The sequence below is a fragment of the Pseudophryne corroboree genome, chromosome 7 (genome assembly GCF_028390025.1).
Source record: "Pseudophryne corroboree isolate aPseCor3 chromosome 7, aPseCor3.hap2, whole genome shotgun sequence".
NCBI lineage: Eukaryota > Metazoa > Chordata > Amphibia > Anura > Myobatrachidae > Pseudophryne > Pseudophryne corroboree.
Genome location: NC_086450.1, coordinates 94,996,927 through 95,020,830, shown reverse-complemented (window position 1 = coordinate 95,020,830; position 23,904 = coordinate 94,996,927). Strand labels below are relative to the sequence as shown.

The 23,904-nt window shown below is 44.8% G+C and overlaps 1 protein-coding gene across 5 annotated transcripts in view; it reads right to left on the bottom strand.

Annotated features, from left to right (window-relative positions):
• The window catches only part of LOC134944673 (dynein axonemal heavy chain 11-like), a 697,358-nt gene that overhangs the window by 426,953 nt on the left and 246,501 nt on the right, over window positions 1–23,904 (bottom strand). For all 5 annotated transcript variants that reach the window (XM_063933444.1, XM_063933440.1, XM_063933442.1 and 2 more), the window contains 4 exons: window positions 7,155–7,303; window positions 4,138–4,288; window positions 1,539–1,670; window positions 1,286–1,459 (listed from right to left, as the gene is read on the bottom strand). In XM_063933444.1, coding sequence (XP_063789514.1) covers window positions 1,286–1,459; window positions 1,539–1,670; window positions 4,138–4,288; window positions 7,155–7,303 — 606 coding nt within the window. The remainder of the gene's footprint in view (window positions 1–1,285; window positions 1,460–1,538; window positions 1,671–4,137; window positions 4,289–7,154; window positions 7,304–23,904) is intronic.

The following is a 23,904-nucleotide window of genomic DNA, read 5'->3' as shown; positions in this document are numbered from 1 at the left end:
GAGCTTCCCTCCAACTGAGCTGTGAGGGAAAATGGCGCCAGTGTGCTGAGGAGATAGGCTCCGCCCCTTTTTCGCGGACTTTTCTCCTGCTTTTTTATGGATTCTGGCAGGGGTTAAAATTCATCCATATAGCCCTGGGGGCTATATGTGATGTATTTTCGCCAGCCAAGGTGTTTTTATTGCTGCTCAGGGCACCCCCCCCCTAGCGCCCTGCACCCTCAGTGACCGAAGTGTGAAGTGTGCTGAGGAGCAATGGCGCACAGCTGCAGTGCTGTGCGCTACCTTGGTGAAGACAGGACGTCTTCTGCCGCCGATTTTCCGGACCTCTTCTGTCTTCTGGCTCTGTAAGGGTGCCGGCGGCGCGGCTCTGGGACCCATCCATGGCTGGGCCTGTGATCGTCCCTCTGGAGCTAATGTCCAGTAGCCTAAGAAGCCCAATCCACTCTGCATGCAGGTGAGTTCGCTTCTTCTCCCCTTAGTCCCTCGATGCAGTGAGCCTGTTGCCAGCAGGTCTCACTGAAAATAAAAAACCTAAAACTAAACTTTTCACTAAGCAGCTCAGGAGAGCCACCTAGTGTGCACCCTTCTCGTTCGGGCACAAAAATCTAACTGAGGCTTGGAGGAGGGTCATAGGGGGAGGAGCCAGTGCACACCAGGTAGTTCTAAAGCTTTACTTTTGTGCCCAGTCTCCTGCGGAGCCGCTATTCCCCATGGTCCTTACGGAGTCCCCAGCATCCACTTAGGACGTTAGAGAAAAACTCATGTCGACATTTTCATGTGACGACATTTGACATGCCAACCTATTGCTCATGTCGACCTTTTGCAGGTATCAACCTAATGCATGTCGACCAATAGTGGTCGACCTATTGAGTGTCGACCTAAGTAAGGTCGACCTAAGGACTGTATCCCATTTTAGTACCCAAAAGGAAGAAATGAATGATAATTTTAAGTTACCCACACAAGCTGGGCACTGGTCATCCGACATAACTGCAGAAACACTGCAGTTATAGCCTTCTGGTCTTACATGTTGTACAATAACCCAACACGTGTGGCGACTGATCAAATACAAACGCAATCCAATCTGGTCAAATACATTCCAAGAATTCCAAACTGGCCCTGTGAAAATCACCTGTGGACATAGGTCTAAGATGCTACCAGGTTTAGGTCCCATATCACAGGGGTGTCCTGTTTTACTGTTAAGAAATTAGATCCCTATTGCGGAGGTCATTATTGGGTTGGTATATGTGCAATTTATGTATTTGTTATGCCAGAAATGTAGATCTACCTGTAAAGGAACATCTGGGGTCATATCGAATTCTGGAATTCTCTCTGTCCAAGGAGTGAATTTCTTTGTGTCAGGGTCAATAAAATAATCAAACACTGTACCATGTGATGGGAACTTAATGGTTCTCATTTCCTTGTTCCACCATCGGCTGAATACCAAACGGTAATCGATTAGCTGGAACAACATTTTACAACAAGTAAATAAACAAACTGCTGGTGAATATTTTATCCCATCTGTATGAAAGAGTACCTACCTGATCCTGAAAGAGCGCACCCCCAAAAGACCAGACGCAAGCAAAAACAAAATACATTTCATAAAGCTCACGAGGGGAATCTGGCGGGGTATTGTCAGCAGTCAGAAGACAATCCAGTAAGGAGCACAATGTCTGGGTGAAATATAAAATAACAATTATAAACTACAATTCAGTAATACAAATATCTAGAAATCCCTGGTTAGTTATACAGTAATCCCTCTAGATGCTGACCTTCAGTTTCTGACATCCATGAAATATACATTTCCCTGTTTAGTCAATTAATTAAATTTTAATACTCTTGGCTATATAAAAAAAGTATATTTATATATTGTAAAATATATCTTATTTTTATGCTGTTGTGTAAAAAAAAAATCCCAATTTTTAATACTTAATCTTAATGATCCATTACAAAAGCTAACTATTATACTTTAGGGAAATAGTAAGTTCGAATGTCATTGTTGGTGAATACTGGTTTAAGGACCTTAGGAAAACATATTAATATATAATAACACATAATGGGGATAACGTGAATGTATGCCCGTTTGTGAGGTATCTTGCATACTGTATACAAGATTATTGGAATATCAATACATATATTGTATGTATTACTATCTGCAACTGTGAGAAATGTTCTTTGACAATTTTTTGTACTTGGATTTTCAAGTGAAGGCTCGAAAATCCCTCAAACTACAATTGAATTGTGTCAAATATTATTGGTCACTGTACACTGTATGGACAGTAATATATATTTCTGTGTAGCTCACATTCTGTGACTAAAGGCCACCATACATCAGCAATCAATTGGGGCAATTTTGGAGTTTTGCAGCTGATTGTGTAAAAAAAAATCTGCAATGTATGGGTTTCACAGATCCAACCAAAAAGTCAATGGGATTGGTAAATCAGGTTTTCACAGATCAAGTGGATTGCTACTGTATGGTAACAATCAGCAGATCTGCAGACCGTTTCTAGTAAACTGATGAGCCTTTCAAGATTGCTAAGTATTTGCTGAAAATGATCTGCAAATCCCTTAAACATACCTGTAATGTATGGGGGCAGATTGGTGGATTGGGCAATCTTTAAATATGGGAAATATCTCAGAATCTGCTAATTGTTTTTTTTTTGTGATTGCTGATATATGGGGGCCTTATGTCAGAAGTTCCCAAACTTGGTCCTCAAGCACCCTAACTGTCCAGGTTTTAAAGTATAATCATGCTTGGCCACAGGTGACTTAATTAGTACCTCTGTCAATTTGGTTTAACCATCTGTGCTCAGCCATGGTTATCCTTAAAACCTGGACCGCTAGGGTGCCTTGAGGATTGAGTTTGGGAACCTCTGACCTAAGTTTTAATACAACTTTTAAGGACAGTGTCTATATCAGCAGCAAAGAGCTTGTTGCGTATTTTTGTTTGTTCCTGGGCCATATTGGGAAACCCTATATCTCACTGCAACCCCTGGGTCCTGACCTGACCTTTTTTTGTGAAATTGCACCTAGTATAGGGAAGCAGCAAGTGCTGAAGGATTTTGATGACCTACTGTAGACTTAGGCGTACCATACTATTTCTTTAAACTGGGACACTTATGAATTACACAGGTTCTGTGGCTGGCTTAATTCAAGCCTGCATTTCACCTAGTTTTAATCAGCCATAGAACTTGTGCAAGTCATGAGTGTCCCGCTGTAGAGGGATAAGGGGTCTATTCATGAAGCAGTGAAAAGTGTGGAGAAGTAAGCCAATGGAGAAGTAACCCATGGCAACCAATCAGCTGCTACGTATACTTTTATAGAATGAACACTGTTTGGTTGCCATGGGCAACTTCTCCACTGGCTCACTTCTCCCCTCTTTACACTGCTTCATGAATAGAGTTATAGTTAACCTGACACATCTACTACCCACAATATGTGCCCAAGCTCTGCATATATGTTCTGTGCACCTTTCTTTTTATGCCCCATTTACTTCCTACTCTCCATTAGCCCCAATGTGTTTTAAGTAATGCTCCTTATACTGAAAATTAAAAAAGGATATTTGACATCACCTTGGATTCCCAATACTTGTATAATAGACAGACCACTTAATAAGCTCTCAGAACTCCTCCTTGACTTCTAATATCCATATAATTTATAGTAGGGGTACATTATAACATATATCCATATCTAATTATCTAATTATCAAACTTATTTGGAACTATGGCCAAACAGGCATAGGCAAAGAGTTCATTATATAGGGTCATTGTAAATTGATGCAGATAGATTAATACATATCTGTATATTCCTCAACCAAGTCACTGATAAAAGTAGTTGAATGCATTCACTGATTCTCTTTCTGACATACTGTAAAAGAGAATTATTATCTGTACACAATACAATCAAAGGACTATTATAAAATACCAATAGGTTACGGTCATATAAATTAGAAAGCAGCCTATTTTTTCTTTTCTTCCTAGGTTGGATACACCTGAGCAAGGGTTAACGTTTTGTGCATTAAATGTATTCTAATGGGATCTTTCTTCAATAACACTAATGTTTTTTGTTGGGCAAAATGTGGAATGCAGAGATCACACATTGCATAAATAAGAGAATGACAATAAAATGCATTGCCTTTACCTGCACCATGCTGTTTTCGGGGATTGGAGTTATAGTTTTTAAATTACATCGCACTTGCTCCAAGCAGTACGGAACGTACTTATCAAACAATATGGTCAGATTTGCCTTTTCTGACTGAGCTTGACGAGTCTCGATCCAGCTGGTAACGTAACTGAAATCAGACACAGAGCAAAGCAATAATGTGCGGCGGGATTTGCATTTCATTTAGATGCCCTCGCCATTGTGACGGTAAATAAGAAACACAATTGCAGTACAAAAACAGCCCAGCACACGTTTCAATAACCCTTCTAATGCTGGCAGTTACATGCTGGCAGTATTAAAGGAGCACTATTAGCATTATAAGATATGGATTTAAAATTTTGAGAACATGTTGCTCTGCATGAATATTTTTTACAGCCAGCTGCTTAAAAGGAAATGATCATAAAGATATATTAGGAAACGGATAATGTCTTACATTGTTACTGTGCATTTTTTGTGGCGCTGATTACTGTGCAAGCCAGCCTGCTAACGAAAATACAAGGTTGGGTAAATGGTGTATTACTGTTAATCTATCTGTGCTGCTTGTCTCCAGATTTCTTGGATCTGATATAAAGCCCGCAATGGTTTATTAAGGCTATTTTGGCTATAATTCAGCCCACCATGGAACACATTAGGGCTTATTCTCTAGTATTGAATTTAATTGCAACATTTGCACTGAATCACAGGAACCAATCAGAAATTAGATTTCATATTAAAGTGAATGTCTGGATAATCACTATAGTTCTGAACAAATTTTGTATCTAAAGGCATTTTTTTTGTGTGAGTTCTATTGTTTAGCAATAAGGAAGGAATAGATGAGATCCATTAGGACCAAATAAAAAATGTAGAAACCTCAATTCATCGGAGAGTTTGTGCAAACAAGACTGTAGCTAGGTACACATCTGAAGGATCAGAGGAACGATTTTTATTTCTGACAGTGGAAACTGTACAGAGAACCTCCGATTTCCTGTTTGCACACTATACAATTATCATTCCTATATTATATGGCCAGGTACACACTAGAACAATGTAATGAAGGACAGAATGATCCCTCATTCAGTCCTTTATTATATTGCACAGCGCCACATGCGATATCGGGGGTCATTCAGACCTGATGGCACGCAGGCTATTTTTTGCACTACAGCGATCAGGTAGTTGCCGCCTACAGGGGAGGGGGTAAGCGCTGTGCAGAGGTACGAACGCTTGTGCAGAGTGCTGCACAAACTAAAGTTTGTGTAGTCTCTGCACAGCTCAGGACTTACTCAGCCGCTGTGATGATCCTGGACGGAGCTGACGTCAGGAACCCTCCCTAGAAACGGCCGGGCACGCCAGCGTTTTCCTGGACACTCCCTGAAAACAGTGAGTTGACACCCCCAGACGGCCTCCTCCTGTCTATTTTCTTGCGAACACTTTCTTTGTACAATCCATCGCTGACCGGTGACGGCAGTCGCCGGCGGCCGACGCGCCTGCGCATTGCGGACCACACGCATACGCTGCTCAGACCCAATCGCACGGCTGCGAAAAAAGGCAGCGTGCGATCGGGTCTGAATGACCCCCATCATCTGGTTGGCTGTGCAGCACAGCCGACCGGAAGATATCGCTAATGACTGCGGGAGCACACAGATTGGCAATACGCACTGAGCGATCCAGCCGATAAGTCATTTTGATCAGGGCAGAAATGACATATTGGGTCGAAAATTGCTCCAGTGTGTACCCGGCCTATGAACGCTAAAAGTCCCTAAAGATCATTGAGGTGATAATTTTACATTTAGCTTATCGAACCACTGCATTTGCTGTGCAGTATGGGCTCAAGACCAATCAACTCCTGATGCCGGGAGCCAATCAGACTGGCTTTTCAAAAAACCATTAGCCCCAATTTTTGTGTACACACTGTGCAATAAATTCAGACTGACAAGCCAAGAACTGGCTGATCGATGTGGTTATTGTACACTCTGTCTAGTAAAACCCTTGTGCGCCATTGGGAGATAAATCCCTTCTCTACTTAACTGGCATGGTCAGATCACATACGAACGCCCCGTCCCACTGTGTTCCCCAATTTTTGATAAGGAGATTCGCTCCGCAGTGCAAAATATAATAATGAAACATTTTGAAAATACTTTTGAAACTATATTAAAGTAAAAAAAAAAGTAAAAAACTATTTTTTTAACGGTTTTGAAGGGCAAAAAAAATCGTCATTTAAGTGGTTAATGTCAGTTGGGCTATATTGATTGGACTATACTAATTGTGTTAAAGGATTTGAATTACCTCCCTAAAAAAACAGCCATTTGTTATATATAATGTTGTTGGCGGTGTTATAGGGTAAGCGGTCAATTTACCTACAACCAAAATCCTGACAACCATTGACTGACGGTCAAAATCCTGACAAGGTCAAAATCCTGATATGGTCAAAATACAGACATTTAAAATGTAGACAGGTCAAAAAGTCGACATAAGTTTTTCATGAATTTTTTTTCATTATACCCGACTTATTCATACTTTATCATTCCAGTGGACCTGGTGGGGGGATATAATAGTGTGCCTGAAGCATGGCAAGCGCAACGAGCCATGCGAGGGGACGCGGTACACTTATACGGTGTCCATGTTGACCTGTGCCGTCATACACACCAAAAAGAAAAAGAAAAAACCTGTGTCGACTTTTTGACCCGTCGACATTTGAAATGTCTGTATTTTGACCTTGCCGGTATTTTAAATGTCGGTATTTTGACTGTTCAATTGTTGACGGAATTTTGACCGCTGGGATTTTGATTGTAGGTATTTCATACTAAACCCTGTTATAGGGCTGTGTGGAGGGGGAGTCGGTGAGATATGATATGAGGACGATCACCCTATTTTTATTCTAATATTTGAACACAAGAGATCCACACTATTTGTATAGATGTTATTCTAATAATAAATGGTGCATAGCATGAAATTTAAAATGACAATTGGACATGCCAGAGATGTATAGAACACTACCAAAGACAGAAGGCTTTACTCACGGGCTCCAGCCTAGGTCCTGTTTATTAACATAGAGGATCCCAGCTCTTGATACAGTCGCCGGGGTCGCTGCTCGAAGGTGACTAATTTCAAACAACAGCCGCATGGATGGCATCAGCGAGATACGCTCATTACTAGCTAAGGTTAGAACCTAAGCAAGATAAGACGGCAATCAAACATGATTCTAAAATGACCACAACCATTAACATCTAGGAACAAATTAATATACCGTATAATTAAAAGTTTTTCTCATTTTTTATTCCTTATAAGTTGTTCTTGTCTGAGAGTAAGACAGAGAAAAACAAGGACGGTAACTAATGACCAAGAGATACAAATTCTATGACTTGCAATAAGGAACCATGTCATGAACCTAAGAATAATTATATACAGAACATGGAACCCCAGATTAAAGCTTTGTGACTTCAGTCATTATTCTGAGCAGTAGCCAGACCAATGAAAGACTTTATTTTCAGGCAGATGTCCACGCAAGTGACAAGCACAATTTCAGTGTAACATGTAATAACAGTGGGGGTCATTCCGAGTTGATCGCTCGCTAGCAGTTTTTAGCAGCCGTGCAAACACATAGTCGCCGCCCATGGGGGAGTGTATTTTCGCTTTGCAGGAGTGCGAACGCCTGTGCAGCAGAGCGCCTGCAAAAACGTTTTGTGCAAAACAAAAGCAGCCCTGTAGTTACTTATCCTGTGCGATGATTGCTGCGACGAGTGACACGGTAATGACGTCAGACACCCGCCCAGCAAACGCCCGGCCACGCCTGCGTTTTTCCAAACGCTCCCAGAAAACGGTCAGTTGACACCAAGAAATGCCCTCTTCCTGTCAATCTCCTTGCGATCGGCTGTGCGACTGAATGCGTCGCTAGAACCTGTGCAAAACCACTATGCTCTTTGTACCCATATGTCGCGCGTGCACATTGCGGTGCATACGCATGCGCAGATTAGCCGATTTTTTCACTGATCGCAACGCAGCGAACAACGGCAGCTAGCGATCAACTAGGAATGACCCCCAGTATGTTAAGTAACGAAGACTTGAATTAATATTCAATACAATAGGCACAATCTGTACAATTACAAAAAATGTTACAGTATACTGTAGGCAGCCTATGCAAGTGACCCTTTTGGGGGTATATTCATGGAGGGAAAAGCATACGGGAATAATACAAAAATGCAATCGGATATTAAATAATGTTTATCAAAGGATTTTGTCAAAGGATCTAGCATAGCTCATAAACGCCCCCATTTATCAAGCCTTGGAGAGTGATACATTGCACTGTGATAACGTACCAGCCAATCAGCTCCTAACTGTCATGTTACAGGCTGTGTTTGAAAAAATAAGAATTTACTTACCGATAATTCTATTTCTCGTAGTCCGTAGTGGATGCTGGGGACTCCGTCAGGACCATGGGGAATAGCGACTCCGCAGGAGACAGGGCACAAAAATAAAGCTTTAGGATTAGGTGGTGTGTACTGGCTCCTCCCCCTATGACCCTCCTCCAAGCCTCAGTTAGGATACTGTGCCCGGACGAGCGTACACAATAAGGAAGGATATTGAATCCCGGGTAAGACTCATACCAGCCACACCAATCACACCGTATAACTTGTGATCTGAACCCAGTTAACAGTATGACAAACGTAGGAGCCTCTGAACAGACGGCTCACAACAATAACAACCCGAATTTGTTTGTAACAATAACTATGTACAAGTATTGCAGACAATCCGCACTTGGGATGGGCGCCCAGCATCCACTACGGACTACGAGAAATAGAATATCGGTAAGTAAATTCTTATTTTCTCTAGCGTCCTAAGTGGATGCTGGGGACTCCGTCAGGACCATGGGGATTATACCAAAGCTCCCAAACAGGCGGGAGAGTGCGGATGACTCTGCAGCACCGAATGAGAGAACTCAAGGTCCTCCTCAGCCAGGGTATCAAATTTGTAGAATTTTGCAAACGTGTTTGCCCCTGACCAAGTAGCAGCTCGGCAGAGTTGTAATGCCGAGACCCCCCGGGCAGCCGCCCAGGATGAGCCCACTTTCCTTGTGGAATGGGCCTTGACAGATTTAGGTTGTGGCAAGCCTGCCACAGAATGTGCAAGTTGAATTGTGCTACAAATCCAACGAGCAATCGTCTGCTTAGAAGCAGGAGCACCCATCTTGTTGGGTGCATACAATATAAACAGTGAGTCAGACTTTCTGACTCCCGCCGTTCTTGAAATATATATTTTCAATGCCCGGACCACGTCCAACAACTTGGAATCCTCCAAATCGTTAGTAGCCGCAGGCACCACAATAGGCTGGTTCAGGTGAAAAGCCGACACCACCTTAGGCAGAAAATGAGGACGCGTCCGCAGTTCTGCCCTGTCCGTATGGAAAATCAGATATGGGCTCTTATATGATAAAGCCGCCAATTCTGATACTCTCCTGGCTGAAGCCAGGGCCAGTAGCATGGTTACTTTCCATGTAAGATACTTCAACTCCACCGATTTGAGCGGCTCAAACCAATGGGATTTGAGAAAATCCAAGACTACATTAAGATCCCACGGTGCCACTGGGGGCACAACCGGGGGCTGTATATGTAGTACTCCTTTTACAAAAGTCTGGACTTCAGGAACTGAAGCCAATTCTTTCTGGAAGAAAATCGACAGGGCCGAAATTTGAACCTTAATGGACCCCAATTTGAGGCCCATAGACAATCCTGTTTGCAGGAAATGTAGGAATCGACCCAGTTGAAATCCCTCCGTGGGGGCCTTCCTGGCCTCACACCACGCAACATATTTTCTCCAAATGCGGTGATAATGTTGTGCAGTCACCTCCTTCCTGGCTTTTACCAGTGTAGGAATGACCTCTTCCGGAATGCCTTTTTCCCTTAGAATTCGGCGTTCAACCGCCATGCCGTCAAACGCAGCCGCGGAAAGTCTTGGAATAGACATGGTCCCTGCTGAAGCAGGTCCCGTCTTAGAGGTAGAGGCCACGGATCCTCCGTGAGCATCTCTTGAAGTTCCGGGTACCAAGTTCTTCTTGGCCAATCCGGAGCCACTAGTATCGTTCTTACTCCCTTTTGCCGTATAATTCTCAGTACTTTTGGTATGAGAGGCAGAGGAGGGAACACATACACTGACTGGAACACCCACGGTGTTACCAGAGCGTCCACAGCTATTGCCTGAGGGTCTCTTGACCTGGCGCAATACCTGTCCAGTTTTTTGTTGAGGCGGGACGCCATCATATCCACCATTGGTTTTTCCCAACGGTTCACAATCATGTGGAAGACTTCTGGATGAAGTCCCCACTCTCCCGGGTGTAGATCGTGTCTGCTGAGGAAGTCTGCTTCCCAGTTGTCCACTCCCGGAATGAATACTGCTGACAGTGCTATCACATGATCTTCCGCCCAGCGAAGAATCCTTGCAGCTTCTGCCATTGCTGTCCTGCTTCTTGTGCCGCCCTGTCTGTTTACGTGGGCGACTGCCGTGATGTTGTCCGACTGGATCAACACCGGCTGACCCTGAAGCAGGGGTTTTGCCAGACTTAGAGCATTGTAAATCGCTCTTAACTCCAGTATATTTATGTGAAGAGACATCTCCAGGCTTGACCATACTCCCTGGAAGTTTCTTCCCTGTGTGACCGTTCCCCAGCCTCTCAGACTGGCATCCGTGGTCACCAGGACCCAGTCCTTTATGCCGAATCTGCGGCCCTCTAACAGATGAGCACTCTGCAACCACCACAGAAGAGACACCCTTGTCCGTGGCGATAAGGTTATCCGCTGATGCATCTGCAGATGTGATCCGGACCATTTGTCCAGCAGATCCCACTGAAAAGTTCGTGCGTGGAATCTGCCGAATGGAATCGCTTCGTAAGAAGCCACCATCTTTCCCAGGACTCTTGTGCATTGATGCACAGACACTTTCCCTGGTTTTAGGAGGTTCCTGACAAGTTCGGATAACTCCCTGGCTTTCTCCTCCGGAAGAAACACCTTTTTCTGAACCGTGTCCAGAATCATTCCCAGGAACAGCAGACGTGTCGTCGGGGACAACTGAGATTTTGGAAAATTTAGAATCCACCCGTGTTGTTGCAGCACTAGTTGGGTTAGTGCTACTCCGTCCTCCAGCTGTTCTCTGGACCTTGCCCTTATCAGGAGATCGTCCAAGTAAGGGATAATTAATACGCCTCTTCTTCGCAGAAGAATCATCATTTCGGCCATTACCTTGGTAAAGACCCGAGGTGCCGTGGACAATCCAAACGGCAGCGTCTGAAACTGATAATGACAGTTTTGCATCACGAACCTGAGGTACCCTTGATGTGAAGGGCAAATTGGGACATGCAGGTAAGCATCCTTTATGTCCAGGGACACCATAAAGTCCCCTTCTTCCAGATTCGCTATCACTGCTCTGAGTGACTCCATCGTGAACTTGAATTTTTGTATGTACAGGTTCAAAGATTTCAGATTTAGAATAGGTCTTACCGAGCCGTCCGGCTTCGGTACCACAAATAGCGTGGAGTAATACCCCTTTCCCTGTTGTAGGAGGGGTACCTTGACTATCACCTGCTGAGAAAACAGCTTGTGAATGGCTTCCAATACCGTCGCCCTGTCTGAGGGAGACGTTGGCAAAGCAGACTTTAGGAACCGGCGAGGGGGAGACTTCTCGAATTCCAACCTGTAACCCTGAGATACTACCTGCAGAATCCAGGGGTCCACCTGTGAGCAAGCCCACTGTGCGCTGAAATTCTTGAGTCGACCCCCCACCGCTCCTGAGTCCGCTTGTAAGGCCCCAGCGTCATGCTGAGGGCTTTGCAGAACCCTGGGAGGGCTTCTGTTCCTGGGCAGGGGCTGCTTGCTGCCCTCTCTTACCCCTTCCTCTGCCCCGAGGCAGATATGACTGTCCTTTTGTCCGCTTGTTCTTATAGGACTGAAAGGACTGCGGCTGAAAAGACGGTGTCTTTTTCTGTTGGGAGGGGGTCTGAAGTAAAAAGGTGGATTTTCCGGCAGTTGCCGTGGCCACCAGATCCGATAGACCGATGCCAAATAATTCCTCCCCTTTATACGGCAATACTTCCATATGTCGTTTGGAATCCGCATCACCTGACCACTGTCGCGTCCATAAACTCCTTCTGGCAGATATGGACATCGCATTTACTCTCGATGCCAGAGTGCAAATATCTCTCTGAGCATCTCGCATATAAAGGAAAGCATCCTTTAATTGCTCTATAGTCAATAAAATACTGTCCCTATCCAGGGTATCAATATTTTCAGTCAGGGAATCCAACCAGACGACCCCAGCACTGCACATCCAGGCTGAGGCGATGGCTGGTCGCAGTATAACACCAGTATGTGTGTATATACTTTTTAGGGTAGTTTCCAGTCTCCTATCAGCTGGATCCCTGAGGGCGGCCGTATCAGGAGACGGTAACGCCACTTGTTTTGATAAGCGTGTGAGCGCCTTATCCACCCTAGGGGGTGTTTCCCAGCGCGCCCTAACCTCTGGCGGGAAAGGGTATAATGCTAATAACTTTTTTGAAATTAGCATTTTTCTATCTGGGTTAACCCACGCTTCATCACATACATCATTTAATTCCTCTGATTCAGGAAAAACTACAGGTAGTTTTTTCACCCCCCACATAATACCCCTTTTTGTGGTACTTGCAGTATCAGAGATATGCAAAGCCTCCTTCATTGCCGTGATCATATAACGTGTGGCCCTACTTGAAAATACGTTTGTTTCATCACCGTCGACACTAGATTCAGTGTCTGTGTCTGGGTCTGTGTCGACCGACTGAGGTAAAGGGCGCTTTACAGCCCCTGACGGTGTCTGAGACGCCTGGGCAGGTACTAACTGGTTTGCCGGCCGTCTCATGTCGTCAACTGATTTTTGTAATGTGCTGACATTATCACGTAATTCCATAAACAAAGCCATCCATTCCGGTGTCGACTCCCTGGGGGGTGACATCACCATTATCGGCAATTGCTCTGCCTCCACACCAACATCGTCCTCATACATGTCGACACACACGTACCGACACACAGCAGACACACAGGGAATGCTCTTATCGAAGACAGGACCCCACTAGCCCTTTGGGGAGACAGAGGGAGAGTTTGCCAGCACACACCCAAGCGCTATAATGTATATGGGAACAACCTTATATAAGTGTTGTTCCTTATAGCAGCTTAAATATATCAAAATATCGCCAAAAAAATGCCCCCCCTCTCTGTTTTACCCTGTTTCTGTAGTGCAGTGCAGGGGAGAGTCCTGGGAGCCTTCCTCACAGCGGAGCTGAGCAGGAAAATGGCGCTGTGTGCTGAGGAGAATAAGCCCCGCCCCCTATTTCGGCGGGCTTTTCTCCCGGAGTTTTAGATATCTGGCATGGGTTAAATACATACATATAGCCTCAATGGCTATATGTGATGTATTCTTTTGCCATAAAGGTATTAAATATTGCTGCCCAGGGCGCCCCCAGCAGCGCCCTGCACCCTCCGTGACCGCTTGGTGTGAAGTGTGTGACAACAATGGCGCACAGCTGCAGTGCTGTGCGCTACCTTTATGAAGACTGAAGAGCCTTCTGCCGCCTGTTTCCGGACCTTCAATCTTCAGCATCTGTAAGGGGGGTCGGCGGCGCGGCTCCGGGACGAACCCCAGGGTGAGACCTGTGTTCCGACTCCCTCTGGAGCTAATGGTGTCCAGTAGCCTAAGAATCCAATCCATCCTGCACGCAGGTGAGTTGAAATTCTCTCCCCTAAGTCCCTCGATGCAGTGAGCCTGTTGCCAGCAGGACTCACTGAAAATAAAAAACCTAAAAACTTTTTCTAAGCAGCTCTTTAGGAGAGCCACCTAGATTGCACCCTGCTCGGACGGGCACAAAAACCTAACTGAGGCTTGGAGGAGGGTCATAGGGGGAGGAGCCAGTACACACCACCTAATCCTAAAGCTTTATTTTTGTGCCCTGTCTCCTGCGGAGCCGCTATTCCCCATGGTCCTGACGGAGTCCCCAGCATCCACTTAGGACGTTAGAGAAATGACAGTTAGGAGCTGATTGGATGGTACTTTATCACCGTGAAATTTATCACTCTCCAAGGCTTCATAAATCTGGGCCAATGTATTCATGTGCTTCATGCATTTGATATACAAATCGCTGTTAATAACAGATTAAATTGAGGGAGTGTTGGGAGTTCTCCATTCGGCTGCAAGTGGCCAAAGAGAGTATGTGGCTACTTGGTTTGTTTTAGTTATGGAGAAAGAACTTGGAAGCCATTATGAAAGGAAGGATTGAAAATATTAAATTGATAATGTCCTGTCGGAAGCTGTGCAGCCAGAAAGGCACGACCCCCCACCCCCAACACCTACCTGATGAGTCTGGGTGTATATTTCTGAGCCTAGTCGGCGCATGATACCATTCATGTAACAATTTAGAAATGTGTTTTTTAATCTTGACACAAATCAAGCATGAGTCTGTGTTCTTTGGGATTTTTGACCACTCCCCACCAAGCTCAGTCTTACAGGTTATCATGTTGGTATCATTAGATGAGGAAATTGGAGTCCCCATATCCAAATATAAGGTGCAAACCAGACCGTTAACAGATTACTGTCGAAGACAGAGCAATTCAAGTAGAGGTATGTTAACACCTGAGGAGGCGGGTGTGCAATGCTTAGGCTTACCATACTACCCCTTTGAACTGGGACACTCATCAATTACACAAGTTCTGAGACTGTCTTAATTCAAGTCAGCATTTCACCTGGTTTTAATCAGCCACAGAACCTGCGTAATTCATGAGTGTCCCAGATTAAAGGGGTAGTATCAGGGCCGGCGCTACCATTAGGCAGCTTTAGGCAGCTGCCTATGGGCGGCAGCCACTAGAGGGCGGCACACTCCTGCTGAATAAGATTTACTTTAAAACATTTATTTATGCTAGCCTAGCAGTGGTCGCGGCGCAGGTCTGGCCAGCCGCAACCACCATTATCAGTCATCTTCACCCCCAGCCAGGGGTGCAAAAGTAAAGGGTTTGCTGCGCCCCCTCCCCCAGCACCCCCCCCCCCCCCTTGCTCCCGGAAACAACCGCCCGGCCCAGCAGCAAGCAGAAACAGCTGCGGCTCCCCTTCACTACTGCAGCTACACGGGCATTATCTCAGCCAGGCAGGCTGCAGTGAGGGAGTGTATTTCATCACCACAGGACAGCTGACGGGCCTCCGGAATGCCAGCACAATACGAAGGAGGAGGGAGCCTGGCAGCCTGCACACTGGTGATAGGAGACTGCTGAAAAGAACAGTAATCACATTGGAAGGTATGAGGCGCTGCACCAAGAGATTTACAGCCTTACATGCCAGCTACTTTAACCCTTAAAAGCTGCCCTGCACTGTGGGGGGAGTCTCTTTTGGGACACAATTTTCCCGGAAGCAACATGACCTCTTGACCTAAAATAGCACTTTCTTGCTTTCTATCTTATACACTGGCAGACATATATATATATATATATATATATATATATATATATATCTATCCAGTGGTCGAAGTGGGGTGGTATACGGCGGTATGGTATACCGCCACTTCTTCCACTGACCCAGAAATGCAGAACTGAAAGTGCAGCAGGAGGCGAGGGAAGTGGCCATCCTGCTGCACATTGTGCTCCCCGTCCCTGCGCGGCGGCCGGCGGCTGTGTAGAGCGCTGTATTAGCTCACAGCCACTCACCGCCAGCCGCCCGACACAGCCGCTCACCGCCAGCCACCAGTCGCCCGCCAGCAGCCCACCGCTCACCGCTGCCAGCCACCAGCAACAAATTAGGTAATGTTCCCCTGTCGTCACTCTCTCTCCCTGTCGTCACTCTCTCTCTCTCCGTCGTCACTCTCTCTCCGTCGTCACTGTTGTCACTCTCCCTGTCGTCACTCTCTCTCCCTGTCATCCCTGTCGTCACTCTCTGTCCCTGTCGTCACTCTCTCTCCCCGTCGTCACTCTCTCTCCCCGTCGTCACTCTCTCTCCCTGTCGTCACTGTCGTCACTCTCTCTCCCTGTCGTCACTCTCTCTCCCTGTCTTCCCTGTCGCCACTCTCTCTCACTGTCGCCACTATGTCACTCTCTCCGTCATCACTGTTGTCACTCTCTCTCCGTCATCACTGTTGTCACTCTCTCTCCGTCGTCACTCTCTCTCCCTGTCGTCACTCTCTCTCTCCCTGTCGTCACTCTGGCTGTCCCTGTTGTCACAATTTCGGCTCATTCAGTGTGCTACAATGTGAATTTCGGCTCATTCAGTGTGCTACAATGTGAATTTCGGCTCATTCAGTGTCTTACAATGTGAATTTCGGCTAATTCAGTGTGTTACAAGGTGAATTTCGGCTCATTCAGTGTGCTACAATGTGAATTAGGGCTCATTCAGTGTGCTATAATGTGAATTTGGGCTCATTCAGTGTGCTACAAGGTGAATTTCTGCTCATTCAGTGTGCTATAATGTGAATTTGGGCTCATTCAGTGTGCTACAAGGTGAATTTCGGCTCATTCAGTGTGCTATGATGTGAATTTCGGCTCATTCACTGTGCTATAATGTGAATTTCGGCTCATTCAGTGTCTTACAATGTGAATTTCGGCTAATTCAGTGTGTTACAAGGTGAATTTCGGCTCATTCAGTGTGCTACAATGTGAATTAGGGCTCATTCAGTGTGCTATAATGTGAATTTGGGCTCATTCAGTGTGCTACAAGGTGAATTTCTGCTCATTCAGCGTGCTATAATGTGAATTTGGGCTCATTCAGTGTGCTACAATGTGAATTTCGGCTCATTCAGTGTGCTACAATGTGAATTTCGGCTCATTCAGTGTGCTACAAGGTGAATTTCGGCTCATTCTGTGTGCTATAATGTGAATTTCGGCTCATTCTGTGTGCTAGAATGTGAATTTCGGCTCATTCAGTGTGCTACAATGTGAATTTCGGCTCATTCAGTGTGTTACAATGTGAATTACGGCTCATTCAGTGTGCTACAAGGTGAATTTCTGCTCATTCAGTGTGCTACAATGTGAATTTCGGCTCATTCAATGTGCTACAATGTGAATTTCGGCTCATTCAGTGTGCTACAATGTGAATTTCGGCTCGTACCGTGTGCTACAATGTGAATTTTGGCTCGTACCGTGTGCTATAATGTGAATTTTGGCTCATACCGTGTGCTATAAGGTGAATTTCAGCTCGTACTGTGTGCTATAGGGTGAAAGGGGCACCAGTACTAGATAGTATAAGGGGTTCTACTACACTGGACATGCCCCATTTTGGGTGTCCACACCCCCTTTTTGGGTGACCACGCCCCCTTTTCTGGAGCGCCGTCCTTGACTTTTGCATACCCCCACTTCAAAATTTCCACTTCGACCAATGTATATATCCATTTTGTAATAAGGCAGCACTCTGGAGACTTGAAAATATGTGAAATGATGGTGTATTTATATATAGTACAAGTTCGCACCCACTTAGGGTGAATGAATCCTGGGTGCTCAGTCAAATACATCCAGTAATCTACAGAAGTCCGCAATGGACAAACAGCAGTAGACCAGCACACCACCTCTTATGGACCCTACACACTGGGCGATATTACTGAAAGATATGAACGATCTCGTTCATTAAAGAACGAGATACCGTTCATATCTTTCAGCGTGGAGGCACCAGCGATGAACGGTGCGCGGCCCCGCGCTCGTTCATCGCTGGTGCCCTGTCGCTTGTGCATGCAGGCCAATATGGAGGATCTCGTCCATATTTGCCTGCACTGCTATGGAGCCGGGTGACGCGGGGAGTGAAGAAACTTCACTCCCCCCATCACTGCCCCCCCCGCCGCCGGGTCGCCTGTCGGCCGTATCCACTGTCGGGCAGCTCGGTGGTGGATCACGCAGTGTGTAGGACCCATTAGAAAAGTAGAAAAAAAATAGCATTCTTTAATTTGTTAATAGCTTCAGGCCTTCAACAAAACATAGCAGCATTTATACTCATCTGAATATCATGGATGCAGTCAGCATATTGGCAGATGGCTATCCCTACAGCCCGTTTCAGTTATTGCACCGTTGCAAATTAAAGAATGCTCTGTTTTTCTACTTCTCTAAGAGGTGGTGTGCTGATCTACTGCTGTTTGTCCATTGCGGACTTCTGTAGAGATGATTACAGCTGGCACACGTCCTCTCAGCCATGTGATAGACAGTGACTTCTTAATTTTGAATTTGGAGCCATCCGCGGGCCAATCGGAGTTCACAGACCGCCAGCCAATTTTGATGTGGCATAATGGGGTCGATTCTATTCGGCAACTTCAGAATAGCGCCGGGAATTAGCTCCCGACGCTATTCAATTCAGCTGCTAGTGACCCGCAATTGTCGGGAATTCTTCTCTCATCCCCGGGGGATGAGAGAAGAAACCCGACAAAAGTGCTGCCTCGCAGCCGGCGCGAGGCTGATTCTGTCGGGAATCAGCATCGCCGCGGGTAGTTAAGTCGGAGAATGCCCGTTCTCCCGACAAAACTACCTGTTAAGTCGGCGAGAACGGGATATCGCCGACTTAACTGGAGCTGAATTGAATAGCGTCGGGAGCTAATTCCCGGCGCTATTCTTAAGTTGCCGAATAGAATCGACCCCAATGTGTAAGGGCATTACTATTGTGTGGCAAAATGTTATAAGGGCATTACTGTACGACATATAATGTTATAAGGGGCAGTCCTACTGTGTGCCAAGACATGAATGGGCTCTGCCAGAATGTGAATGGGCTCTACTGTGTGGTTTAGCGTTAGTGGTCTCTACTGTGAATAAGGGGCACTACTGTGTGACACAACCTGAATTGAGGGAGGGGGGGGGGGTAGGTTTAAGATTTGCCTAGGGTGCCGAGAAACCTTGCACCGGCCCTGGGTAGTATGCAGTGTGCGACAGGGACCACGGCCCCGTGTGCTTTCCTCAGTGTGGCACAGGCAGCAGTGAATCAGAAATAATGTGCAGCTGTCTGTTAATTAGAGGCAGTATGTGGCTGTGGTCATCAGCGATGGTAGGTGGCAGGACTCCTCTATCAGTCCGGCACACACAGGGTCAACAGCCCTGCCGACTTAATGTCAGGGACAGGTCCCTCAGGCAGTGGGGCCCACCCTGCTCTATACACTAGGTCCATTTATCCATCATTACTCAGAATGGTCTGCAGGGGGGTCAGGGGATAGCTCATTGCTGGTCTGGACAGTGGTGGGCCCCATATAGGCCCTACACATTACGCGATGTGCCGCCGAGGTGCCCGACGGCCGACCCGGCAGCGGGGGGGGGCAGTGACGGGGGGAGTGAAGTTTCTTCACTCCCCCCGTCACCCGGCGCCGTAGACGTGCAGGCAAATATGGACGATCTTGTCCATATTGGCCTGCATGCACAGCCGACAGCACATTAAGGCCCCCATTTATCAAGCCTTGGAGAGTGATAAATAGCATGGTGATAAAGTACCAACCAATCAGCACCTATCACAATCACAGGCTGAGTTTGAAAAATGACAGCTAGGAGCTGATTGGCTGGTACTTTATAGCCATGCTATGTATCACTCTCCAAGGCTTGATAAATCTGGGCCTAAATATGGGAGTATACACTACTACAGACTATCTATTTGGGTGCAGGGTGTGCGGGGCGAGGCCCGATTGACCCATGGGGCAAGTGTGCACTGCATGTATGCCACTGGATTCAAAGTGGTCTGCAGGAGAGGCATTTTTTATTTGATTATAAAAGTGTTGTAGTAATTTTAAAAAGTTTTGGGAGGAGATTTATCAAAGCTTGGAGAGAGATAAAGTGGAGAGAGATAGAGTAACAACGGCTTCTTATTGGCATTTTTTTAAACACACCCTGGAAAGTGACAGAGCTAATTGATTGGTACTTTAACTTTTTCCAAGGTTTGATACATCTCCTCCTGTGTGAGGGACGCCACGTTTAGTCTGAATATCTTATAATAGTATAATAATATATAATAGTATCATGTGAATAGCTCTACACTTCTTACATTTTATGATTGCTGAAGCATTACAGTTTTGATAATTGTCCTTTTCTTGCTACTCTCCATGTCATACATGTCAAAGTCAAAAATATTACATAGAGAGAACATACAAACCACACACACATTTAAGTCGCTATACTTGCAAATATGCGCAGCGAGCACAGCAATATATGGAAACACACGCATTTGCTCGGACATGGCACGGAGATGGATTCGGCGCTTGTTTCATACAGTACATGGTTATAATAATGTCAAGCACCAGACATCATGGAGATTTAGAATTGGCTGATGAATTGATGTCATGAATATGTATTATCTGAACAGAACCAGATGCGCCCATCATGTTTGGTATTGAAGCAAGCAGAATGATGTGTGGGTTAGTTTGATGCTGGTTGTGAAGTTGTGGGACATTGCAGCGGATAGATATGATTATATGTATAAAAGCTAAGATCACTTTGTTGAGAACAATGGATGATCAAGCCAACCTTTTACTAAGATTTTCAGGGCTGAACCTGATTAACATATACAAAGGAGAGAGAGAGACCCCTCCCCTAGGAACAGACACACAGGAGGATAGTTCCTGTCTGGGGGGGTTGGGGGTCAGTTTTTGCTGGTGGCCTCAGAGAACAGATGTAATGAAGCGACACTCAGAACAAAGCTCCCAGAAGCATGGCTGGATCATCACCAGGCACCAAAGGCTAAGTATTGAATTCACATGGCTAGATAAGGAAATATAGACAGATTGCTTTCTGGTTTAAATAGGATATTGTAACTTGGTTGTGTGATTGTTGGGTGTTTGTGTGATAGATCTGGGAATCTGTGATGGTAGCTGGGACATTAGACAACCTGTAGCATAGCATTTGTGGTATTTGTTTGCCTATGGTGATTTAAAATAGATTGTACTGGTTAGTTATAATATATATCTTGTTAATCATAAATACCACCATGCAGTTGCGTTTGGGCATGTGCTTGTGGCAGTGGCGGGCTGAGATGTGTGGTTACATTGTGATCTGGTCTTGTGATGAATATGCTCTGGTTATTGAGATACTGAAGTTGTTTGGAATGTGAAAGTGAATAAGATGGTTCTAGGAAGTTGGATTGAAATTGTGAAAGGTGATTTAGATGGTTTGGAATTGTAAAATCAGAACATATGCATTGTTCTGAGGCTTGGACATTTTGGAATAAAATGGAGTCTTGTGTCTTCTGCTATGTGATTGTGGTGTAGTAGAGAGTGCCATGTGTTTGGACCTGCAAATCTAAAATGGCTGCTGCCGGGTGTTTTCCCCTCCCCCTTTCAACCATGTGTTGCAGTCTTCATGGGAGTTTTCTCAAAATGGAGTCTAGCTTCTGTCCCATGCGGTATTGTAGGGTTGTGTATATAGGGACAGCCAGTATGGGTAAGGTCAAGTATTTTCTCCACAAAGATTATCAGCATTGAATAACTGCGCAGCGATTGTTCCTCACATGTGTAGTTTTATCTGCAACCATATTGTCTCTTATTTAATGTTATAAGTCATTCTCTCTCTCCTTCCCCTTTTAAAAGTAATTGTGTCTTTATTGTATTTTATGTGTAGTAACTTGGTTAGATATTCTATGTTATTTTGGTAGTGTATAGCTTGTATTGTATTATTCTTTTTGAACGTTCATTCTCTCACTAAAGGCGTTAGAACCTTAGACCGATATTTGATTGGTTATTATAAATGCATAAAGGTTTCTCAGAGCATCATAGTCGCACATACAGCTTTTAAGCTAACAAGGTTACACTGCATTACATCTACACATTGTCACTGCACAAATGTTTACAGTATAAGTACATTCCTTAAGGTATAGTTAAGGGAGTACCCTTGCGGTACTTTTTGCGCCAATTGCGTACTGTGTTCTTTAACCTTTAACGTGTTTTTAATAGGACAAATATTATAGACATTGTCAATTGGGGAGCTCCTCCGGTCTTCACATATCTGCACTAGGTAACTTCAGCAGACATTATCGGTCAGCAAAGAGTGGAAGGTAGTATCCCTCGTTAAACCGTTTGGAGGTCGGGGATACTGCAGTGCTGACCAGATAAGCGCCTGCTTCACTTGGTAAGGGAGTGCTGAGGGAATTCGGGAACTGGAAGGTAAGAACAGTACGTTATTGTCTTTGTAAATCTGGTTTTTATTTCTATTTGGTGCCAACTGCACACGCAGATTGGATGGTTTGTCTGTTTAAATAGGTTTAAAATTATTTTTAATCGCTCTGCATAGCGTGATAACTAAAAGGGGCTGGCATGATGATTTTTCTTTGTGACAAAAGGTCTGTCCCCCATTTTGTGTAAACCTCATGGATGGGGGAGGAGCAGCGGCCATTTTGGGAAGGTCAAAAAAAATATTTTTTTTTTGAACGGCTGATTTTCAGTTGACTCAGGAAATAATCAGCCATCCACTGTCAAAAAGAAATCATCATTTAATGAGTTTTTTTTTATGCATTTGTTTAGTCCATATCATAGTCAATCATAAGTAGTTCAGATAGAGTTTAATAACAGTTAATAATTAAATATTTGATTTAAGAAATACACAAGTAGTTTTTTTTTTTTTTTGTAACTGTCTCTCTTCAAGAACCTGTTTTAACGCTGCTATTTGTAGGATGGCCATTGAAATGCAAATGACCTGTGGGACTGGTTTGTTGTTTTTTTTTTTTTTTTTCTCTCCCAGCAGTGAAAGAAATTGCACATTCATATGCAAAGTAGAAGCACTAATAGGGTCTCATATATGTAATATCTATATGCGTGTGCTTACATCAATATATGTTATTAGATTAATTTAGAATTGCATGTTCATTTGTGTAAGTTTCACATCTCACCTTCCTGTTTGCCATTTGCATTGATAACGTGCTAAGAAAGATTTGTTGCTATTAGTAGTTAAAAAGATAAAAAGTAATATTTAAGGGTATAATTGAAAAAAGCCCACACGCAACTCTACCTAAGGTATAAGGAGAGATTGGTGTGGTGCGCGGTAGATGATCGAGGATCATCTACATTGATAAAAGTGTACATTGTGTTACGGTGGATATTTGCTTTGCGTGCACGTGTCTCTAACAAAGGGCTGAGACTCGCGTACGCAACTCAAAGGCCGACGCACGCAGCGTATATTACGCAACGGAGCGTCCGGGTACGCCCACGTAACTCAAATCACACGATAGTGTTATTGCAACAGGCGGAAAGGTGGCAACGTGGTAAGTAGCGCAAGTCTATTTTAGTGTCCGAAATTTAGATTAACAGATCCTTCTCCAAATTCACAACACATCTGGTCTAAAGAAAATTTCTGCGCAGAAATAGAAATAGAAACAAAAGTGTATATGTGGTGAGTGAGTGTTTGTTTTTACAATTTTTGAGGTTGAACCACAAGAAAAGTCGAGTTCTCGTGAGGTACATACGTGTAAGTGACGTACATGGTGGCTAGGGAGGCATCCCTGGTTAAAACATACAATTTGAGCATTAGAGTGTAGCAGACCAGGAGGTCATACTGTAACAGACCAGGAGGTCATAGCAGACCAGCAGGTTCAGGTACAGCAGACAAGGAAGTCCACTATACAGTCCACAGGCACAACACCTAAAAGGGTTGGTGCAACACCCATATAGGCCATACAAGCTCTGGCTGAAGGAATTCGCAGCCGTAATTTTCGATTCCGTTGGTCGCTCAGTACATAAGATTAGTTGCTTATGTGCTGAACGATTGTACCGCACGTAATTGTGTGCATTAGTAAACCTGACCGGTACTATTTGTGTACGAAGGTCATAAACGCTATTTGTACATT